We start from the raw sequence: 18,430 nt of genomic DNA, 5'->3' as shown, positions 1-18,430 counted from the left end.
ATGAGGCAGCTCTTCACACCGGGATGAGGCATTTCCCTGCACCAGGAGGGGCTGGGTTTGTTCCTAGGGGGAATTTATGGAGGGGGAAATCATTGATTTCAGGTGTCCCCCTGCCCCTGGAGAGCTGAGTGAGTTGGGGGTGACGAGGGAGTGGAAACAGAGCCGCGAGACGACCCTTACTGGGCTCCCGAACTGGAAACCAGTGGGTACCAGTTCCGCCACGTGCCCTGGGCCCATGTGGGGTTTGGGAGGGACCAACCCCAAGGGCCTCACGGAACCGGGACAGGGCTGATCCCGGACGGGGCCGGGTCCCTCGGGAGCGTCCCACGGCTCCGAGAAGACGCGGAGCTGCTCCCCCCCTCCTCCCCCGGCCCCGCGAAGATCTCCCGCTTCCCACGGAGCTGCCACATCATCGCCGTCGCCATGGAAACCGCAGCCCCCCGCCCCCCCCGGGCAGGGCTCTGGCAGAGCCGGGGGGTATCAGAGCTGCCAATCCAACACCTCGGCCCCCACAGGACATCCGTGGATGGGGGGATGGGACCAGCGATGGCACCAGGGACATCGCCAGGGTGGTCCCCAGCGACCGTCTGGGTCCCCAAGGACCCCCCCCAGGGCTGGCGGTCACCCCCGCAGTGAGGAGAGACGGGAAAGGGACAAGGACAGGAGATGTTGGATGTGGCAGAGGGGACCAGGCTGTCCCCGGGCACCCCCCGGCCACCCAGGGACCCCCGTGTCCCACCCAGAGCTCCGGGACACCCCGAGCCGGGCCACTGAGCTGGGGACCCCCGTGGGGACCCCGAGCTCTCCCTGCCCACCCTGGAAGAGCCTCGGGAGACAGCGACCCCCACTAACGAGGGACAGGAGCCAAATCCCGACTGGGCGCGAGAGTTTGGGGACAGGGAAGTGCTGCGGGTTGGGGTCTGGGGGTCTGGAGTTTGCAGGACCCGGAGACACAGCTGGGCACAGCTGGAGGAGTCTTGGGGGTGTTTGAGGATTGAAGGCACGGCTGAAGTGGCCCTGGGACCCCAAAACGGGCACCAAACCCCCCACGGGCACCAGGATGGAGTCGAGGGACCTCGGTTCATTGTGCTGGACGCCAGGATAGCCCCCGGCCCCATTTTCCCCCCCGGAAGAGCCGGCAGGACACGACGGGCGGCGTTTGGGATCGGCTTTATTTGGGATCAGCGGGGCGGGGAGGTGCAGGCGCCTGGAGCGGGGAGAGCCGCGGGACGAGCCGGGAGCTCGGGCGGGGCAGCGGGATCCGTCCCCCGGCCCTGGGGGAGCCCTCACGGTGCTCTCGGGTCACCTGGAAGAGAGAAAACGCAGCGGAGCTCAGCCCCAGCCCAGCCTCCCCATCCCACCCTGGGAGCCCCCAGCCGCCCCCAGCCCCCCTCAGCCGCCGGGAGGGGCCGGGACCCGTTTTGGGGCGCTGACCTCGGGGCAGCTGCCCGAGCCCCCGTGCGCACCCGATGATGTTTGTGCTCAGCGCATTCAGCAGCCGGTCCAGCACATCCGTGAGCAGAGCCAGGACCCCCTCGTTCTTCTGGGTTGCCTTGGCCTCTGTGAGGGCAAAACCGGGGGTCTTCAGCACCCCGAGGGCTCCTCACCCCCTCCTCGGGGTCCCCCACGCACCCAAAGCAGTGGCTGGCACTGATGCCCCGCACGTCCTGACCCCCGTGTGATGCCCCGGCGGTGCCACCGTCCCCTCTCCCATCTCCCTCTGTGCCTCGGGGGGGTCCGACCCTCCCGTTCCCCCCATCTCAGAGCCGGGACAGAGATATGGGATCGTTCCCAACCCTCGGGAGCCCTCACATGGCAGCACCAACCCCACCTCGGAACAGAGACAGAACCCAAAGGTCTGCCCTCCCATTAAGGGTCCAGGGGGTTTGGCGGGGGCTCCCAAACCTTGCAGTCTGGTTGCCAGTTCCACGAGGAGGGTCGGATCTATGCTGAGCTCCTCCGACTCCTCAGAGTTCTCCTCGGAATCCTCTGATTCCAACTCACTCGCTTCGGGATCCTCGGACTCTGCGGGGTTCTCTTCAGGATCCTCGGACTCAGCGGGGCTCTCTTCGGGATCCTCGGACTCTGCGGGGTTCTCTTCGGGATCCTCGGACTCTGCGGGGCTCTCTTCGGGATCCTCGGACTCTGCGGGGCTCGCTTCGGGATCCTCGGACTCTGCGGGGCTCGCTTCAGGATCCTCGGACTCTGCGGGGCTCTCTTCCGGATCTTCAGACTCAGCAGGACTCGCTTCTGGATCCTCGGACTCTACGGGGCTCTCTTCGGGATCCTCGGACTCTGCGGGGCTCGCTTCGGGATCCTCGGACTCTGCGGGGCTCGCTTCAGGATCCTCGGACTCTGCGGGGTTCTCTTCGGGATCCTCGGACTCTGCGGGGTTCTCTTCGGGATCCTCGGACTCTGCGGGGCTCTCTTCGGGATCCTCGGACTCTGCGGGGCTCGCTTCGGGATCCTCGGACTCTACGGGGGTCGCTTCGGGATCCTCGGACTCTACGGGGCTCTCTTCGGGATCCTCGGACTCTGCGGGGCTCGCTTCAGGATCCTCGGACTCTACGGGGCTCTCTTCGGGATCCTCGGACTCTGCGGGGCTCGCTTCGGGATCCTCGGACTCTGCGGGGCTCGCTTCAGGATCCTCGGACTCTGCGGGGTTCTCTTCGGGATCCTCGGACTCTGCGGGGTTCTCTTCGGGATCCTCGGACTCTGCGGGGGTCGCTTCGGGATCCTCGGACTCTGCGGGGCTCGCTTCGGGATCCTTGGACTCTACGGGGCTCTCTTCGAGAGCCTCCAGCCCCAGGAGGCCCCCCAGGAGGCCCTTGATGGGGTGCAACAGCTCCGCGGGAGCCCCTGGACTCGCCTCCTCCACAGGCCCTGTGGGAGGAAGAGGAGAGGTGGCATCGCCCACCTGGGGGGGCATCGGGACCCCCAGGTGGGTCGGGACCCACAATCTGCACCCCATCTGGGGACACCCCGGGCACCCTGATCCCCCTCCTGCACCCACCGGGACCCCCCCAGTGCCACCCCGGTGCCACCCCTGGTGCCACCCCCTGTCCCCGGCTCACGGGCAGTGGCCAGGCTGCCGACGAGCCCGGCCAGCAGAAGCGTGGTCCAGAGCTTCATCATTCTGGTGGATTTCGGACACGGATCACGACCAGGAGAACACAGGGATGAGCCGGGACCGGGCTCTGCCCCTTATGAAGGGACTCGGGGAGGGCTCGGGCACGTGTGGGATTTTCCAGGTGTGGGCAGGTGCCCGTGCCAGGGCAGGATTAGCCCGGATTAACCCCGCAGCCCCCCCGGGACAGCCCAGCCCCACCCCGGAGCAATTCCTGAGTCCCCAGAGCCCCAACAGATCTCCCTGGATCCCACCCCGGACCATCCCAGTGCACCCCAGAGTCCCCCAGTGCACCCCTGGTCACCCCGCACGCCCTCCCAGGCCCTCACGCTCTCCAGCACTGGATCTCCCAGCACTTGACGGAAAACGGACGGGAAGGGACATTTGGGGACATGGAGGGACAGGGGGGGATGGAGGGACAGGGGGGGTGGAGGGTCCAGTCCCAGCCCTGGTGAGGAGTGGGAATATTTGGGGGGGAGATGATGGGAATCGTCCCACTGGAACACGTCGGGAGCGCAGCTCCGCTCGGGAATTGCGGAAATCCCCTTTTGGGATGGGGCAGGAGCATCCCCGTGCTCCCCCTTTGGAATGCGGTTGAGCTCGGAACCTCTCCAGGGGTGAGTGGGATGAGCTGAGCCCAGCCCGGTGCTCCAAGGCCAAGGACAAGGAGTGACCACGGGCTGGACACGGCCAGGACACGGCCAGGACACGGCACGGAGAGCCGGGAGCCTTGACCCACGGAAAATCAGGATGAATCATTCCCCGGGAGCTGCTTGGCAAACAATTCCCGTCCGAGGGTGGATCCGTGTCCGTCTCCAGGGACGGGGCAGCCGAGCGTGGCCTGACAGCAATCCCGGGATGTGCTCGGCTGCGCCCGCACCGGGAGCGCTGGGAAAAGGTTTAGGTGGAATTTTAGGGAATGATTGATTGACAGCAGCTCCAAGGGCTGGCGTGGGGAATTCAGGGATGTGCCCCAGGAGATGCCCCGGGTCCTGCAGGGATGAGTGGGGGCTGGATGTGGGGTGGGAATAGGGCTGAGGAATGGGATGGGAATGGGGATGGGAATGGGGGATGGCCAGGGGACGGGTGTGGATGGGGCTGGCGATGGATGGGGCTGGCGATGGATGGGGCTGGATGTGGTGCCAGCGGGGATGGAGCAGACCCTGCATCAAACCCAGCCCCAAATGTAGGACACGGGGCCCTGCCGGCAGCTCCCCCCTCTCCTTCCCTGCCCCCCCAGCAGCTCCTGCTCCCCGTGGGAAGCAGCTCCCACGGTTTGGCCGCATCCTTCCTCTTGGCTGCCGAGCCGAGGGATGAATCCTGGGTGTTTTCCATCATCCCAGAGCCCGAGGGAGGATTTGTGCCACCTTCCTCCCTGTTCCTGGTGGCTCAGAACGTCCCGTTCATTCCCGGTGGGAAGAGGAGGGTGAGGAGAGCCCAGCTGTGCCCCGGGCAGGGATTTGGGGCAGCCAGATCCGGGAGGCAGAGCCAGAGCCCCCAGGAGGGAATTGGAATCCTGGATCAGGGAGTTAATCCCCAAACGCCCTCGTGGGGAGGCAGAAACACCTCATGGCAAGAGGAACCTCTTTGTGCTGCTCCACCACCCCGAGGTTCCTCATCCCACTGGATTAATTCATCCTAAATGGCCCCAAAATCCCCCTAAAACCCTCCCGGAAAGCACCGCAGGCTCCAAGGTGTCCATGAAATGTGCTGGAGCTGTTGCTCTCCTTTCCCTGGATGGATGAAGATGTCCCAGCTTGTCCCCAACCCCATCCCCGTCCCAGCCTGGCTCCCGGTGGGATGGGACCGGCCCCGGGTGTCCCAGGGGTGGGTGACATTCACCAAGGCCGGTCCCTGAGCTCAGCTCAGCTCCACTGAGGCTTTTCCGGAGGCTTCCAGAGCCCCATCCAGGCTCTGCCAGCAAATCCTGGGTTTATTTCTGCGATGAGCCAGGGCCGGGCAGAGCCAGGGGATGGGGTAGGAATGGGGAGGGGGACCGGGATGGGGATGGCACTGGGGGGTCCCGGCTACACCCGGGTTTGGGGTCCCACACGGTCCCAGGATGGGGGTGAACCCTGGAGCAGCCGGATCCATCCTGGAGCAGCCCCGGTGGGGTGGGACCATCCCCCCCCGCGTTTGGGGATCCAGCCCCGGTGCCGGTGCCGGAGGGGCCGCGGGGATAATCCCAGATCATCCCACCCTGGCTGCTCTCCATGGGGAAGCCCCGGGGCCGTTGATCCACCGGGACTTCCCTTTCCCAGGAATTGCGGCCCGTGCCACTCTGGCACCCGGAGAGTTCTGGGGGGCGGCCGGGACGGGGACAGGGACAGCGACAGCCCGAGGACAAAGGGACCGTGGTGGCTCCTTCCCGGGATCCTGGAGCTCGCACCTGGGGTGACGCGGGACCCCTCCCCGTCCCCCAAGGGTGGGGCCTGGGCAGGGCCGGATCCCACCCCCCCAGCAGCCCCAGGCAGGGACACAGCCGCCGTCATCCCTTCGGGAACTTTATTGTGTCCCCACCCCCCATAGTGTTACCAACGTGGCCAAAGTGCAAGTGACGTCCCCAAGGGCTGGGGACACGTCCCCGCTGCAGGCCCCGAGCCACAGGGCTGGGGGACGAGGGGGGGGGACAAAATATGGAGCAAAATCCTGAGTCCAGAGGTTTTTCTGTGCCAAACACCCACGCGTGCACACACACACACACCCACACACGCGCACACGTGCCACACGCGTGTCCAAAACGTCCGTGGGACAGCCGGCCAAGGCCCCACGTCCCCCTGAGGTGGCCTCAGGTCACCCAGTCGGGGCCTCGGGGCCGGGCCGGGGGTGCCGAGGCGGGGACCGGCTCCTCCCCGAAGCCGCTGCTGTCGGACCGCCCGTGGAACACGGAGCCTGCAGCGGGGGGACACGGCGGGGACACGGCGGGGACGCGCTGGCACCGGACACCAGCTGTCCCCCAGGAGGGTGGGGAACCCCCCAACTCACTCCTTCGGGTCCTGACGGACGGATGGGGGGACCAGGCGTCTTCCTCGGGGGCGGCATCATCATCATCATCATCATCCTCCTCCTCATCATCGTCACCATCCTCCTCCTCGCTCAGCACCTGCGGGGGGGTCGGTGGGGGGCTGAGCGCGTCCCCGCTATCGCGACAAAGCTGTGTCACCGCCTCCACGTGTCCCTCGTGTCCCCACGCGTGCCCCGGCCCGGCCTGTGCGTGCCTGTGCCCGCGGGGGAGGGAGGTGACCCGGCTCCCCCCGGGCTCGGCTCCGCCCGAGGCTCTGAATCATTTAAACCTTAAAAGCCTGGGAAGCTCCGGGGACATTTCCCGCTCCAGCGCCTTCCCCGCGCCAGCCAGGGGGGCCCTTCCTCCTCCTCCTCCTCCTCCTCACCTCCTCCAGCTCGAAGGACTCCGCCGCTCCTCGGGGGGCGAGGGGCGAGGGGACCCTCCCGGGGGGCTGCAGCCCCGGGGGACCCCCCCACATCCCAGCCCGGTGGCCTCCAGCCCTTGCGGTGGCACTCGGGTGGCACCAGGAGCCGAGGCCGGAGTCGCCCTCCGGTCCCAGCACCGCCGGGGGATCGGGGGTGATCCTCACCCTGCTGGCGTGCGGGGACAGGGGACCCAGCGTGGGGGACACCGTGACATTGTCCCACGGGGCAGCGGCGTCCGGCCAGGGGTCCCTTATGCCCCTCTGTGCTGCTCCCGCCGGGCACGGAGTCCCCCCGGGCCCCCAAACCGCCCGGCCGTGGGTCCAGGACCGCTCCGGGGCTCCCCGCGCTGTCCCCGCCGGTGTCCCCACGGGGTTTGGCCTCGGGGACGGCCCCCGCTGCACCGTCCCCGCGTCGCCGTCCCTCCGCCAGCCCTCGGGGGCACCGCCCGGCTCCTTCCGAAGCCTCCCCGTCCCCAGGGCGCTGCGGAGGCCGAGGGTCGCCCCCCGGGACACCCGCGGGATGTCCCCGTCCCTCCCCGTGTAGAGGCACAGCGAGGACACCGCGCGCTTCAGGCGCTCCCCGGGCGGGGCCGGGCCGGGCCGGGCCCCGCGGAGCTCGGCGCTGTCGGGGATGTCGCGATAGGGCCGGGAGGGCCGGGGGGGGGCGATGCGCTGCAGGGGGGTCCGCGACACGTAGGAGTAGAGGCAGAAGAAAGCGTCGGCGGTGGCGGCCAGGGCCTGGACCTGCTGGAAGCGACCTGGGGGCGACAGGGTGGGGAGGGGTCAGGGGGCTCGGGGGGCTCGGGGGGCTGGGAGGGTTCCCCCAGCTCCCGCACGGGGAAACTGAGGCACGGAAACGATTTCCCACCCCCAGTAGGAGCAGCTATTGGGTCGCACCCCACAGCTCGGGGGGCTCGGGGTGATGCCCCAATTCCCGCCCGGGGAAACTGAGGCACGCGAGAGTTTCCCATCCCCTCAGGGGGGCCGCTGGCGGGCCGGGGACCCCGGGGACAGCGGTGGCACGCACTGGCCAGCAGCAGGCAGGGGTCCTCCATCTCCAGGCGCCGCACTTGGGCCCGCAGGAAGAGCCCGAGGTCGATGCCGCTGGCGCGGGACGGGGCCGAGAAGAAGCGGGGGGGGACGCGGGACGCGACCCCCGGGTCGGTCCCCACGAAGCCCAGGTTGTGCAGGATCTCCTCGGCGTCCGACTGCCACCACGCCAGCACCTCGGACAGGCTGCGGGAGGGGACAGCCCCGCCTCAGCCCCGCGGGGTGACACCGGGGGTGACGCGGCCACCCGAGCCCCCGCCAGCCCATACCTGGAGCTGGTGGCGAGGCTGGAGGGGACACTGGAGGGGACACTGGAGGGGACACTGGAGGGGACACTGGAGGCCATGCTGTGCCCCGGGCTGAGGCGCCCGTCCCGCCGAGCCCTGCGCGGGGAGGGGACATTGGAAGGGACGCACGGGGACAGCGTCCCCCCTACCCCGCCAGCCTCCCCCGGCACCCCAAACCTCACCTGCCCGCAGCCTGGAGGCTCCCTGGGAGCAGAAGAGCTGGAAAAGGGGAGCGGGGGGACACCAGGGGGTGAGCCGGAGCGGTCTTGTCCCCTCTTTCTTCGCGGCTACAGCCCCGGGGGGACGGGGAGCTTGGGGACAGCCCCGCCCCACCGAGCCCCTCCTGGAGGAACTGGTGGTGGCTGTCCCCCGCCTCTGCTGCCGCCTGTCCCCAGCCCCGCTGCCCCCTCGGGGGGTGACGGTGACACCGCGGGGACCCCTGGGGGTGGCCGGTACCTTCAGCTCCCAGGGTCAGGTCGTCCTCGAAGCTCGTCCCGCTGCTGCCACACGCTGCGACAGAGGGAGGGGACACTCTGGGACACCCCTGAGGACCCCCCGGGCCACCGCCCCGCACCTCGCACGCCGCTGGGTGGTCCTTGGGGACACCGACGGGACAAAGCTGACGTACCGCAGGGTCCTGGCAATCCCGGCTCCTCCAGCGCCGTCGCCCTGCGCCAGAGCACGGCCCCGGTCACGACCCCTGACCCCGAGCCCCGAGCCCCGAGCCCATCCCGGGGGAGCAGAGGTGAGACAGGAGAGCAGAGCATGGGGGGGTGGGCGCTGGGGACAGGGACACGCAGGGCACAGGCAGGGACACGGTGGCTGTGCTCGATTTTGGGCTGCTGGGGACAGGGGTCTCCTCGGCAGATCCCCGATCCCAGGGACCCCAGACGCCCCTGAGACCCTGGAGACCCCCGAGGCGCTGCAGGGGGAAGGTGCCACCACTCCAGCCCAGCCCTGGGGACATCCCTGGGACCCCGGCTGTGCCGCGTGGGGGTCACAAGTCACTGTCCCCCCCCCCCCCCCCCCCCCCCCGCCATGTGCAACTCCAGGAAGGGCCAAGCCAGACCCTCGCCCCCCGCCCCAAATCCCCTGGGAACGGGGTTGTGGCCCGCGGGTGACCCCCGCCTGTCCCCCCTCACCCGCAGTCCTGCAGCCACGTCTGGATCTTGCTGCAGGCGCCTCCTGGGGGGACACGAACGCCCGTGAGGGGACCCAGCCCGGGGGTCCCTCCCGCGCCCCGGGGTGTCCCTGACCTTCGAGGACAACGTCGTCCAGGTGTGGTGGAGGCTCCGGGATGTCCCAGCGGACAGCGGCCGCCTCCTGCTCCTCTTCCTCCTCCTCCTCCTCCTCCTGCTCGCCCTCGGGCGCGGGGCTGCGCCAGCCCCGGCTCTGCTGGGCCCACGCGCGGCGCTTCTGCCACGAGGAGGGGCCGAGCACCGAGGGTCCCTCCATGGCCGGGGGGGCCGGAGAGGTCCCTGCGGGGGCGGGAGGGACGTGAGGGGGGTGGGGGGGCCCAGGGGGTGGTGGGACCCCCCAGGGGCTCCACGGGCAGGCGCAGGGTGGGCTCCCGGCATTCCAGAGTGGGGTCGGGACATCCCAGGGCTGCTCTGCCCCCTCCCAGGCGTTTTCCCGGGTGCGAACGGGCGCCGAGGGGCGGAGTGGGACGGGGCCGGAGCTGCCGGCGCTGCCGGAGGGGCGGAAGAGCTGCGGGGCCGAGATAAGCGCGTGGAGCTGCCCCACGCGGGGCGGGGGATGCGAATCTCCCGGCCCTCCCCTCTGCCCGTCTCCCTCCGGGAATGTCCCAGTCCAGGCATCACCCGAACACGGGACCGGCCCAGTCCAGCCGTCTCAGGGGGGAAGGGACGCCCCTCGCCCACCCCGCAGCACCCCCGTCACGGGGGGGGGTCCCCTGGGCTCCGTTCCCGGCCCCCCTCCCCCCGGGAAGGCTCCGGGATGGGGCGAAGCCCCCGACAGGACCAGCCCGGGCCCCCGTGATGCCCAGGGCTGGGACGTCACCTCTGGTGCCACCCTGGGGGCCCTGCGGGCCCTCGGGGAGCTCCTCATCGAGGCCACCTCCATCTCCCGGGACACGTGGCCGGGAACCCCCTCAGGATGCCCGGATCCAGGAGATGCCCTGACCCCCCCTGTGCCCATCCCGGCCCCCCCGGCTGAGCCCGGCACAGGGAATGTGGGTGGGGGTCCCAGCAGGGTTCGTGTCCCAGAGCACTCCCAGCCCCATCCCCCTCATCCCCCTCATCCCCCTCATCCCCCTCATCCCCCTCATCCCACCTCATCCACCTCATCCCACCTCATCCCACCTCATCCCACCTGCTCCTCGCTCCTCTCCCCATCCTGTTCGGTTTCCCATCGGCTCCGGGCACTGGAATCGCCTGTCCCGGTGTCCCCGTCACCCCCACGGTCCCAACCCCCTCCACTCCCGCCCTTCCTCCCTCCATCCCCGCAGCTCCCCATCCCAAAATCCCAAATCCCTCCGCACTGACAGGCACCGGGGGCAGGTGGGCAGCTCCCTACGTCCAGCCAGGGCCCGCGGGCAGCGGCCTCCTGCCCCCCCGGCACCGCGCCCGGCCCCCATCCGTCGTCAGCAGAGCGGGAGGAAACTCATCAGCTGGGAAGAGGAAATTAAAAAAAAATCAACAACCCAAACCTCAAACGTTGCCCCACATCCGCCACCGCCGCGGGAAAAGCTCCGTGCGCTGCCAGCGGGGGCTGAGAATGGCCCGGGCACCCCCCCTGCCACCTCCCGAGGGGTCCCCGACCCTCCCAAGGGGTCCCCGACCTTCCCGAGGGGTCCCTGTCCCTGTTTGGCTGGGACATCCCAGTGGGGGTCCCGGGGTCTCTCTGGGTGGGCACGTGGCACCTGTATGGTGTCGCCTGCTGGCCCAGGGGGCCACCACGGGGGGACACAAACTCTGCCTGCGGTGGCTTCGTGGGGTGACAGTGAAGCCACACGGGTTTGAGGGGTGACAAGGGGGTGACGGTGAAGCCACCGCAGGGTTGGGGGGTGACAAGGAGGGGTTTTCCCTGGGAGTTGCTCTCCAAGCTGGGGTGGCACCTCTGATGCCACTCTCCGGCATCTCCTCCAGTGCAGGGGGGACAGCACAGGGTGACAGGGACATCCCCAACGCGGGGACAGCACTCACCTCACGGCCACTGAGGTGCCAGCCCTGGTCCCTCATCCATTCCCATGGGTCCCCAAGGAGCTGGAATTCCCAGGAGCTGGAGACCCCCTGATCTGGGTCCCCAGGGGCTGTGTCCCCGGGAGCCAGCTCCCAGAAGTGACAGTGACCGGGAGCCCCGGGCGCTGCCCCAGCTGCGATCCCGTCAAAAAAGGCAAGGAAGCTCCGGGCCGGGAACGCCGCGCCCGCTCCGCCGGGATATTTTTAGCCCGAGAGTGTTTGTGGATAAAGCCCCGAATTAAGCGTTCCCTCAGCCCGTCCCGGGCGGCGGGGGGGCCCCAGGAATCGGGAAGGATGGGAACACCCCCGGGGAGGACGGGAACAGCCCCGGGAAGGACGGGAATATCCCTGGAAGGATGGACAGATCCCTTGGGAGGGATGGACAGGTCCCCGGGAGGGATGGACACAACCCTGGGAGGGATGGACCCATCCTTTGCGGGGGATGGACGCGTCCCCGGGAGGGATGGACACAACCCTGGATCCCTCCGGCCTCGCCCCTCGCTGGCCCCGCTCCGGGCTGGGAGCGGGAGAACGGCCCCGTCCTGCCCCATCGCATCCCGCACCAGGCTGTCCCCAAGGATGTCCCCAAGGATGTCCCCAAGGACGTCCCCGTGGCCTGGCACGGCCGAGGGACCCGCAATGCCACCAGGGCCTGGATATTGCCATTCCCGGCCCTGCCAGCAGTCGGGGGGGGCTCCCAGTTTAGCCACAACCTCCCCCCCCGCCCGGTACTTCCCTCAATCCCATTCCCACCCCACCATTCCCTCGGGAAGCTCAGGGGAAGCAGCGGGGGCCGGGAAGCTGCGGGGGGGCAGAGGGGGGGCACGGCCGCTCCTCAGCGCCTTTCCCACCAATAATTCCCGGGACCCTCGGGATGGGGCTGGGGGCGTCACACCGGGGTTTGGGGGGCGTCCCGCTGCCTTTCCCCCACTCTGGGAGCTGGGGACCCCCCTTCTTCCTCCCCCCCCCCCCAGAGCCACCAGCGCCTTTGTCACCGATCCGGCACCCACGGGATGCCCGCGCCCCCCCCCCCCCCCAAGCGCTGCCCTGGGACCCTCCCCCGGACCCCCGGAGCTGGCGGGGGGCACGGCGGGGGCACGGCGGGGCTCGGGCGGCCCCCCCGGGCCCCCCCGCCTGACCTACTTAGCGGATTCCTGCCGGCAGATCCCGGCAGCCGCCCGGGCTCCCGGCTCCATGAATAAGTGATGGGACACGCACTCACGGCTGCGGCGGGGAGGGCCCGGCCCCGCAACCCCCCCAAACCCCGGGGGCCTTCACCTGGGGGGGACATGGCGGTGTGAGGACACGGCACACCCAGGACAGGAGGTTGGGGACACCCCCACCCCACCCTGTGCCCCCCACCAATCCTAAATCTTCCATTTTGAGGGTTTTTCTGGGGTGTCCCCCGGATGTCCGGGCCCTGCTGGGACAGTCCCCAAGCGCTGGCAGTGTCCCCGTGTCCCGGAGGCCGAGGGGGGGGGGGGGGGGGAATCGATGCTGGACTTTGCCCCGCTCTGACTGCGGTGGGGGGGGGGCTGCTGTCGCTGTCGCTGTCACTGTCCCTGTCCCTTTCCCTGTCCCTGTCCCTGTCCCTTTCCCTGTCCCTGTCCCTGTCCCTGTCCCTGTCCCTTTCCCTGCCCCTGTCCCTGTCCCTGTCTCTCCCGGCGGGCTCTGACCGGCGGGGTGTCCCCGTGGGGGGTGTCCATGTCCCCATGTCCCTCCCACGCTCTGTGTGTCTGTCCCAGGGCCTGTGTGTCCGTCCTCGTGTCCCCGTGTCTGTCCCAGTGTCCCCGAGTCCGTCCTTCTGTCTGTTTTTCTGTCCCTGTGTCCCAGGGTCACCCTGTGTGTCCGTCCCTGTGTCCCTGTGTCCGTCCTCGTGTCCCAGCTCTCTTCCTGTGTCTGCCCCTGTGTCCCTCTGTTTGTCCCCGTGTCCTGGCTCTGTCCACACGTCTGTCCCTGTGGCCTGCAGTCCGTCCTTGTGTCTGTTTGTCTGTCCCCGTGTCCCAGGGTCCATCCGCGTGTGCGTCCCAGTGTCCCTGTGTCTGTCCCCGTGTCGCAGCTCAGTGCGTCCATTCCTGTGTCCCTGTGTCTGTCCCTGAGCTGTCCCAGGCTCTGTCCCACTCTCCTGACTCTGTCCGTGTGTCCATCCCCGTGTCCCTGTGTCCATCCTCGTGTCCCCGTGTCTGTCCCCGTGTCCGTCCCGGTGTCCCAAGCCCTGTCCCCGTGTCCCGTTGTCCATCCCCGTGTCCCGCCGTCCCTCGGCGCGCGGGGCCCGGGGCGGGGCGGGGCCGTGGGCGGGGCATCAGCGGGGCGTGGCCGGGGCGTGGCCGGGGCGTGGCCGCTCGGAGCCGCCGGAGCCGCCGGAGCCGCCGCGCCCGCGATGGAGCCCAACAGCCCCCGCAAGATCCAGTTCACGGTCCCGCTGCTGGAGCCGCACCTGGACCCGGAAGCGGCCGAGCAGGTGCGGGGGTACCGGGGGGACGCCGGGAGGGCCGCGGCGCCACTCGGCGGGGCGAGCCGGGGGGGCTCCGGGGGGCTGCGGGCACGGCGGGGACACTGCCCGGGCGGGGGGCACCGAGCGCGGGCCGGGGGTGGCACCGCTGGGGCCGGGGGTGACGCGGGGACAGCGGGGCCAGGGGGGTGCAGCCCCCCAGTCCCGGGGACACCCGCACAGAGCGGCCCCCGCTGTCCCCAGAGCCCCGCGGGGCCGTGGGGCGGGGGCTGGCAGTGCCAGGGCCATGTGCCGGCTCTGCGCGACGCCACCGGGGCCACCCCGGGGTGGGGGCCGGGTCGAGGTCCCCCCGGAACCCCCCGGCCCCTCCAGCCCTTGCTCAGCCCCTGCTCCCGCCAGAGTCGGTCCCAGAACAGCCCCGGGCACGGGATGGACCCGCGCGGGGACACGGCCGGGGACCCCCGGGCACCCCGACCCCTCCCCGCCACCTGCGCCCGCCCCAGGGTCTGCAGGGGACAAGGGGGGTCTGACAAGGGCGGTCTGGGGGGACCCCCGACCCCACCGCGGCCCCATCATCGCCCGCGGAGGCTTAAGGGGGACGAGGAGGAGGAGGAGGAGGAGTCCCAGCCATATCTCCCCAGATGGGGGTCCTGGGGGTGGCGGGCAAGGACCCCCCTCAGTGCCAGCAGAGCGGGGGCGAGTGTGGCGCTGTCACTGAATGTGCCCATCTGGGGCCACCACCCGGCTCGGTGGCAGCAGCGCGGGGTCCCCAGGAGGGAAGGAGAGAGTTGGGGGTCCCCAGGAGGGAGAGTGAGAACTGGGGGGCTGCTGAGGGGGGGGGTGGTACGAGCCCCCCAGCACCCAGCAAGGGGCACCCACGGCCCAGTCCCCATCACAGCCCTGCCCCGGGGACCCCCTGCCCAGCCCTGCCTCAGTTTCCCCTCCCGGGGGGTCTCACCCAGCGCCTCTCAGGGCCCTGAGCTGGGGGTGACACCGGCCCCGTGCGGTGACACTGCTGATGTCCCCTTTCCTGCTCTTCTTTCTGGGGTGTCCCTGCGTGGGCTCCCCTCGCAGTGATGGGGGTCTCGGCTGTGTCACCCCTGGCCGGGTGGCATCGCGGTGTCCTCGTGTCCTGCAGGGTTGTCCCCAAATCTGTCCAGCCCCACCCACCCCAAGGACTTTGTCACCACGGCCCCCCGTGTCCCCACAGGTCCCGCAGCTCCCTGACCCCCATCTCTGCTGAGCGCCCCCCTGTTTGCCCCCCTGTTTGCCCCCCTGGGTGCCCCCCGTGGGTGCCAGGCCTGGCCCAGGGCTTTGTCCTGCACCTCTGCCCGTGTCCCCAACTCCCCCCGCGCGTGTCCCCGAGGCCGCGGGGACCATCCCGGGGGGGTTTTGCTCCGTCGCGCTGAGCCGGACCCCTCCCTCTGCCACCGCCGCTCCCGGCCCGGTCCCCGCTCCCGGTGACGGTCCCAGCCCTGTCCCGGCTGCCCCCGGATCGCGTCGCTCTCCTTAATCGATGGTGGAGATTGATCTAAAAATAGCGCCGGGAGCAGAGCGCGGCCGAGCCGGGAGGGAGGCAGGGATGGAGGGATGGAGGCAGGGATGGGGGATGGAGGAGGGAAGAGGGAGGGGAGGACGGAGGGAGGGAGGGAGAGAGGGAGGGGGGGACCAGCGCATCCCCTCCCCGGAGCACAGCCGGGATCCCCCCGCCCGCCCGGGACCCCCCGGTCCGGACCGGGAATGGGGGGGTGGGGGCTCAGCCGGGGGCGCTCCGCTCCACCTGGGTGACCTTGAGCAGGTGGCACCGGTGTCACCTCCCCATCCCCGCGCCGGGGGGGAGCACGGCCTCGCCCCGCACCCGCGGGAGGCTCCGGAGCGGCTGGAGCGTCCCGGGGGGGCTGCGGAACCCGGGGTCCCTCCCGGGGCTGCGGGGCCGGGCCCGGCCCGGGTGGACCCCAAACCCTCCCAGCCCCATCGCGGGGGTGGCCGGGGGGGCGGCTGGACCCCGACCCCGAAGTGGGGGGCCTCGGCCGTGGGTCCTCGGCGGGGCCGGGGCGATTCCCGGCGATTCCCGGCGATTCCCGGTTCCCTCTAATCTCCGTTTAATATCCAGATCGCGTTTCCATGGCAACGGGGCCGGCACGGGAGGATGCGCCGGGGGCCCGGGGGGGTGGGCAGGGGCCGGGGGAGGTGCGGAGGGGCGGGGGGGGCTCCCGGCCGCTCGCCCGCCTCATTAGCATCTCATCAGCATCTCATTAGGCAACCCGCCTCATTAGGGAATCCTCGCTGGGAAATTCATTTTTCGGAGGCGCTCAGTTACTGGGTCAGCGGGGAAAGGGAGCGCGGGGTCACCGCTGGCCCCTCCGCCACCGCTGTCCCCGCCGCCATCATTGTCCCCACTGCCACCACCGTCCCCACTGCGGCCACCCCGAGGCCACCGGAACCTCCTCGGGGCCACCAACCCCCCCAAAAAGGGCACCGGCGGGGGGGGACGCGGGGCCGGAGCAGCTCCAGGTGACCTTGGGCAAGGACAGCGCCCGCAGAGGAAGGGCAGGGCCCCTCCGGTGTCCCCGCGCCGCTGTCCCCGCGCCGCTGTCCCCACGCGCTTCCCGCGGCCGGGTATAATTAGCTCCGGGATGGAAAAGCCACGTGTGTCCGGCCACCGCTGTCCCCACGGGGCCACCACCGCCCCGGGCACGGGGACATCGCGGGCTCGGTGCCAGCCAGGGCCGGGGGGGGGGGGGTCGGGGCACGGCCGAGGGTCCCAATTCTCTCCTGTGTTCCCCCCACCCCAGATCCGGAGGCGTCGACCGACCCCGGCCAACCTGGTCCTGAGCAGCGACCAATCGTCCCCAGGTGGGTCCTCGCAGTGTCCCCGCGTCACCCCGGGCCCCAGCCCACCCAGGGACACCCCGGTGTGCTCAGGGACCCCACACATGCACAGGACACCCCCCAAACACGGTTAGAGACCTCCCCCATTGTCCTGACGGTCCCCCCACGTGCTCACGGACCCCCTAAATGACACTCAGGGACCGCCACATGATGCCCAGGGACCCCCCTCACATTCTCAGGACCCCCCCCCACTTGCCCAGGACCCTCCCCCACGCTCAGGACCCCCACGCAGACCCCTCCCCCCACCCCCCTGCTGACCTTCTGCCCCCCCTCTGCCCCCCAGAGATCGACGAGGACCGGCTGCCCAACCCCCTGCTGAAGGTACGTGACACTGCCGGGGGGGCTGTGGGGACCCCCGGGGGACACTGGGGAGACCCCCCAGCTCGGGGGACCCCCCACTGACCGGCATCCCCCCCACAGTCGGGCCTGGCCATGTCCCCCCGGCAGAGGAAGAAGGTTTCCCGCACCACCCCCACCATGAAAGGTACTTGGGGGCGACACGGGGGGGGGGACACGACGGGACACGGGGGGGCACAGGGGGTGACAAACCCCCCCGGCACCTCGGGGGACGAGCGGCTGGAGGCCACCCGCCCTCGCTGGCCTCGCTCCGGGCGCGACAAACGCCAGCACGAAGCCACCCGGGCGGCTCGGGCGGCGCGGCCGCTGTGTCGCCGGGAGCGTGGGGACGGTCACCAGGGCCCCCCGCGCCCCCCCAGCGCCGCTCCCTGCCCGGCAGAGCTGCAGATGATGGTGGAGCATCACCTGTGCAAGCAGGCGCAGGGCGGCGACGACGACGACGAGGTGGCGACCACCGCGCGCTGCCACCGCGGCGACCCCGAGCACCGCCACAGCCCCGGCGGCTCCTGCCCGCTGGCCACGCCCCAGGGCGGCCACCGTGAGTCGGGGGGGTCCGGGGGGGGGGGGGGACAGGGGACAGTGGGGGGGCCCTGAGGTCACCCCGTGTGCTGTGACACCCGCAGGGACCCCCGGGGACGGGACCCCCCAGGCCGGGACCCCCCAGGCCGGGACCCCCCGGGCCGGGACCCCCGGGGCCGCGCGGCGCGGCCGGGCCGAGGACGGGACCCATATAGAGCCTGGGGACAGCGCGGCCAGCGGCCAGTAGGTACGGCCTGGGGGCACTGGGGACACTGGGGGCACTGGGAACGCTGGGCTGGGGTGCTGCGGGCACTGGGACACCGGGCTGGGGCAGTGGGACGCTGGGCTGGGGCACTGGAGGGGCACTGGGACACCTGGGGGGCACTGGGACATGGTACTGGGGCACTCGGGTGGTACTGGGACGCTGGACTGGGACATTGGAGGGCATTGGGACACCGGACAGAGGCACTGGGATGGCACTGGGACGGCACTGGGACGGCACTGGGACGGCACTGGGATGGCACTGGGACGGCACTGGGACACTGCCCAGGGACGGGGACGGTGACAGGGGCAGGGTGGCCTTGCCGGGACGGGGCAGGGACAGGGGGTGTCCCCTCCCCGCGGGTCCCCAGCGCTGTCCCTTGTCCCCAGGTGTGGCCGCGGGAGCCGGACGTCAGCGGAGATTTTTTTATTCCATTTTCTAAGATTTTGGGGCTGCCCAGAATTATTTTGATTTTTTTTTTTTTTTTTTTTTTTTTTTTTTTTTGGTTTTGTTTTTTACTGCCACGGGCAGGTCCCCTCCGGGGTTCGGGGGGGGGCTGGGGACAACGCCAGGGCTGTCCCCTCCCCCTGGGGACCTCAGGGCAGGTGACACGTGCCCCACCCCCACCCTTGGGTGACACCGGGGACACCGAGCAACACCCTGCGTGCCCCCCCCACCCCCACTGCCACCCCGGGAGTCCCCAGGGCAGGTGACACTGGGGGCACGGAGCAGACGACCCCCCCTCCTCACTGCCACCCTCGGGGTGTCCCCTGGGCCCCCCCTCCAGGTGTCACCCCCCCCCCCCACCTGTGCGCACCTGGGGGGACACCTGGACACACGGACACGGAAAGGGGAC

At 70.4% G+C, this 18,430-nt stretch overlaps 2 protein-coding genes across 4 annotated transcripts; one reads left to right on the top strand and one right to left on the bottom strand.

Annotated features, from left to right (window-relative positions):
- Positions 1-5,615: 5,615 nt before the first annotated feature.
- TESPA1 (thymocyte expressed, positive selection associated 1) lies at positions 5,616-12,077 on the bottom strand. 3 transcript variants are annotated; one of them, XM_032094229.1, is made up of 12 exons: positions 11,057-12,075; positions 10,428-10,521; positions 9,149-9,370; positions 9,035-9,077; positions 8,521-8,561; positions 8,349-8,402; positions 8,075-8,111; positions 7,875-7,988; positions 7,583-7,791; positions 6,517-7,313; positions 6,113-6,230; positions 5,616-6,019 (listed from the first exon to the last, which is right to left on the bottom strand). In XM_032094229.1, exons 2-12 carry the CDS (start codon positions 10,486-10,488, stop codon positions 5,916-5,918), a joined length of 1,800 nt encoding a protein of 599 aa, XP_031950120.1. In that variant the 5' UTR covers positions 10,489-10,521; positions 11,057-12,075; the 3' UTR covers positions 5,616-5,915. The 3 variants fall into 3 exon arrangements, with proteins under 3 accessions (XP_031950120.1, XP_031950121.1, XP_031950123.1); XM_032094230.1 differs by lacking the exon at positions 11,057-12,075 and having other exon boundaries at positions 10,397-10,515; XM_032094232.1 differs by lacking the exon at positions 5,616-6,019 and having other exon boundaries at positions 8,075-8,157; positions 11,057-12,077.
- A 1,339-nt stretch (positions 12,078-13,416) lies between these two features.
- On the top strand, positions 13,417-18,430 carry PPP1R1A (protein phosphatase 1 regulatory inhibitor subunit 1A). The gene is made up of 7 exons (XM_032094235.1): positions 13,417-13,553; positions 16,340-16,400; positions 16,720-16,757; positions 16,857-16,920; positions 17,173-17,331; positions 17,417-17,559; positions 17,964-18,430. Exons 1-6 carry the CDS (start codon positions 13,473-13,475, stop codon positions 17,557-17,559), a joined length of 546 nt encoding a protein of 181 aa, XP_031950126.1. The 5' UTR covers positions 13,417-13,472; the 3' UTR covers positions 17,964-18,430.

The sequence above is a fragment of the Corvus moneduloides genome, chromosome 30, assembly GCF_009650955.1.
Source record: "Corvus moneduloides isolate bCorMon1 chromosome 30, bCorMon1.pri, whole genome shotgun sequence".
NCBI lineage: Eukaryota > Metazoa > Chordata > Aves > Passeriformes > Corvidae > Corvus > Corvus moneduloides.
This window is presented reverse-complemented; position numbering and strand designations above follow the sequence as displayed.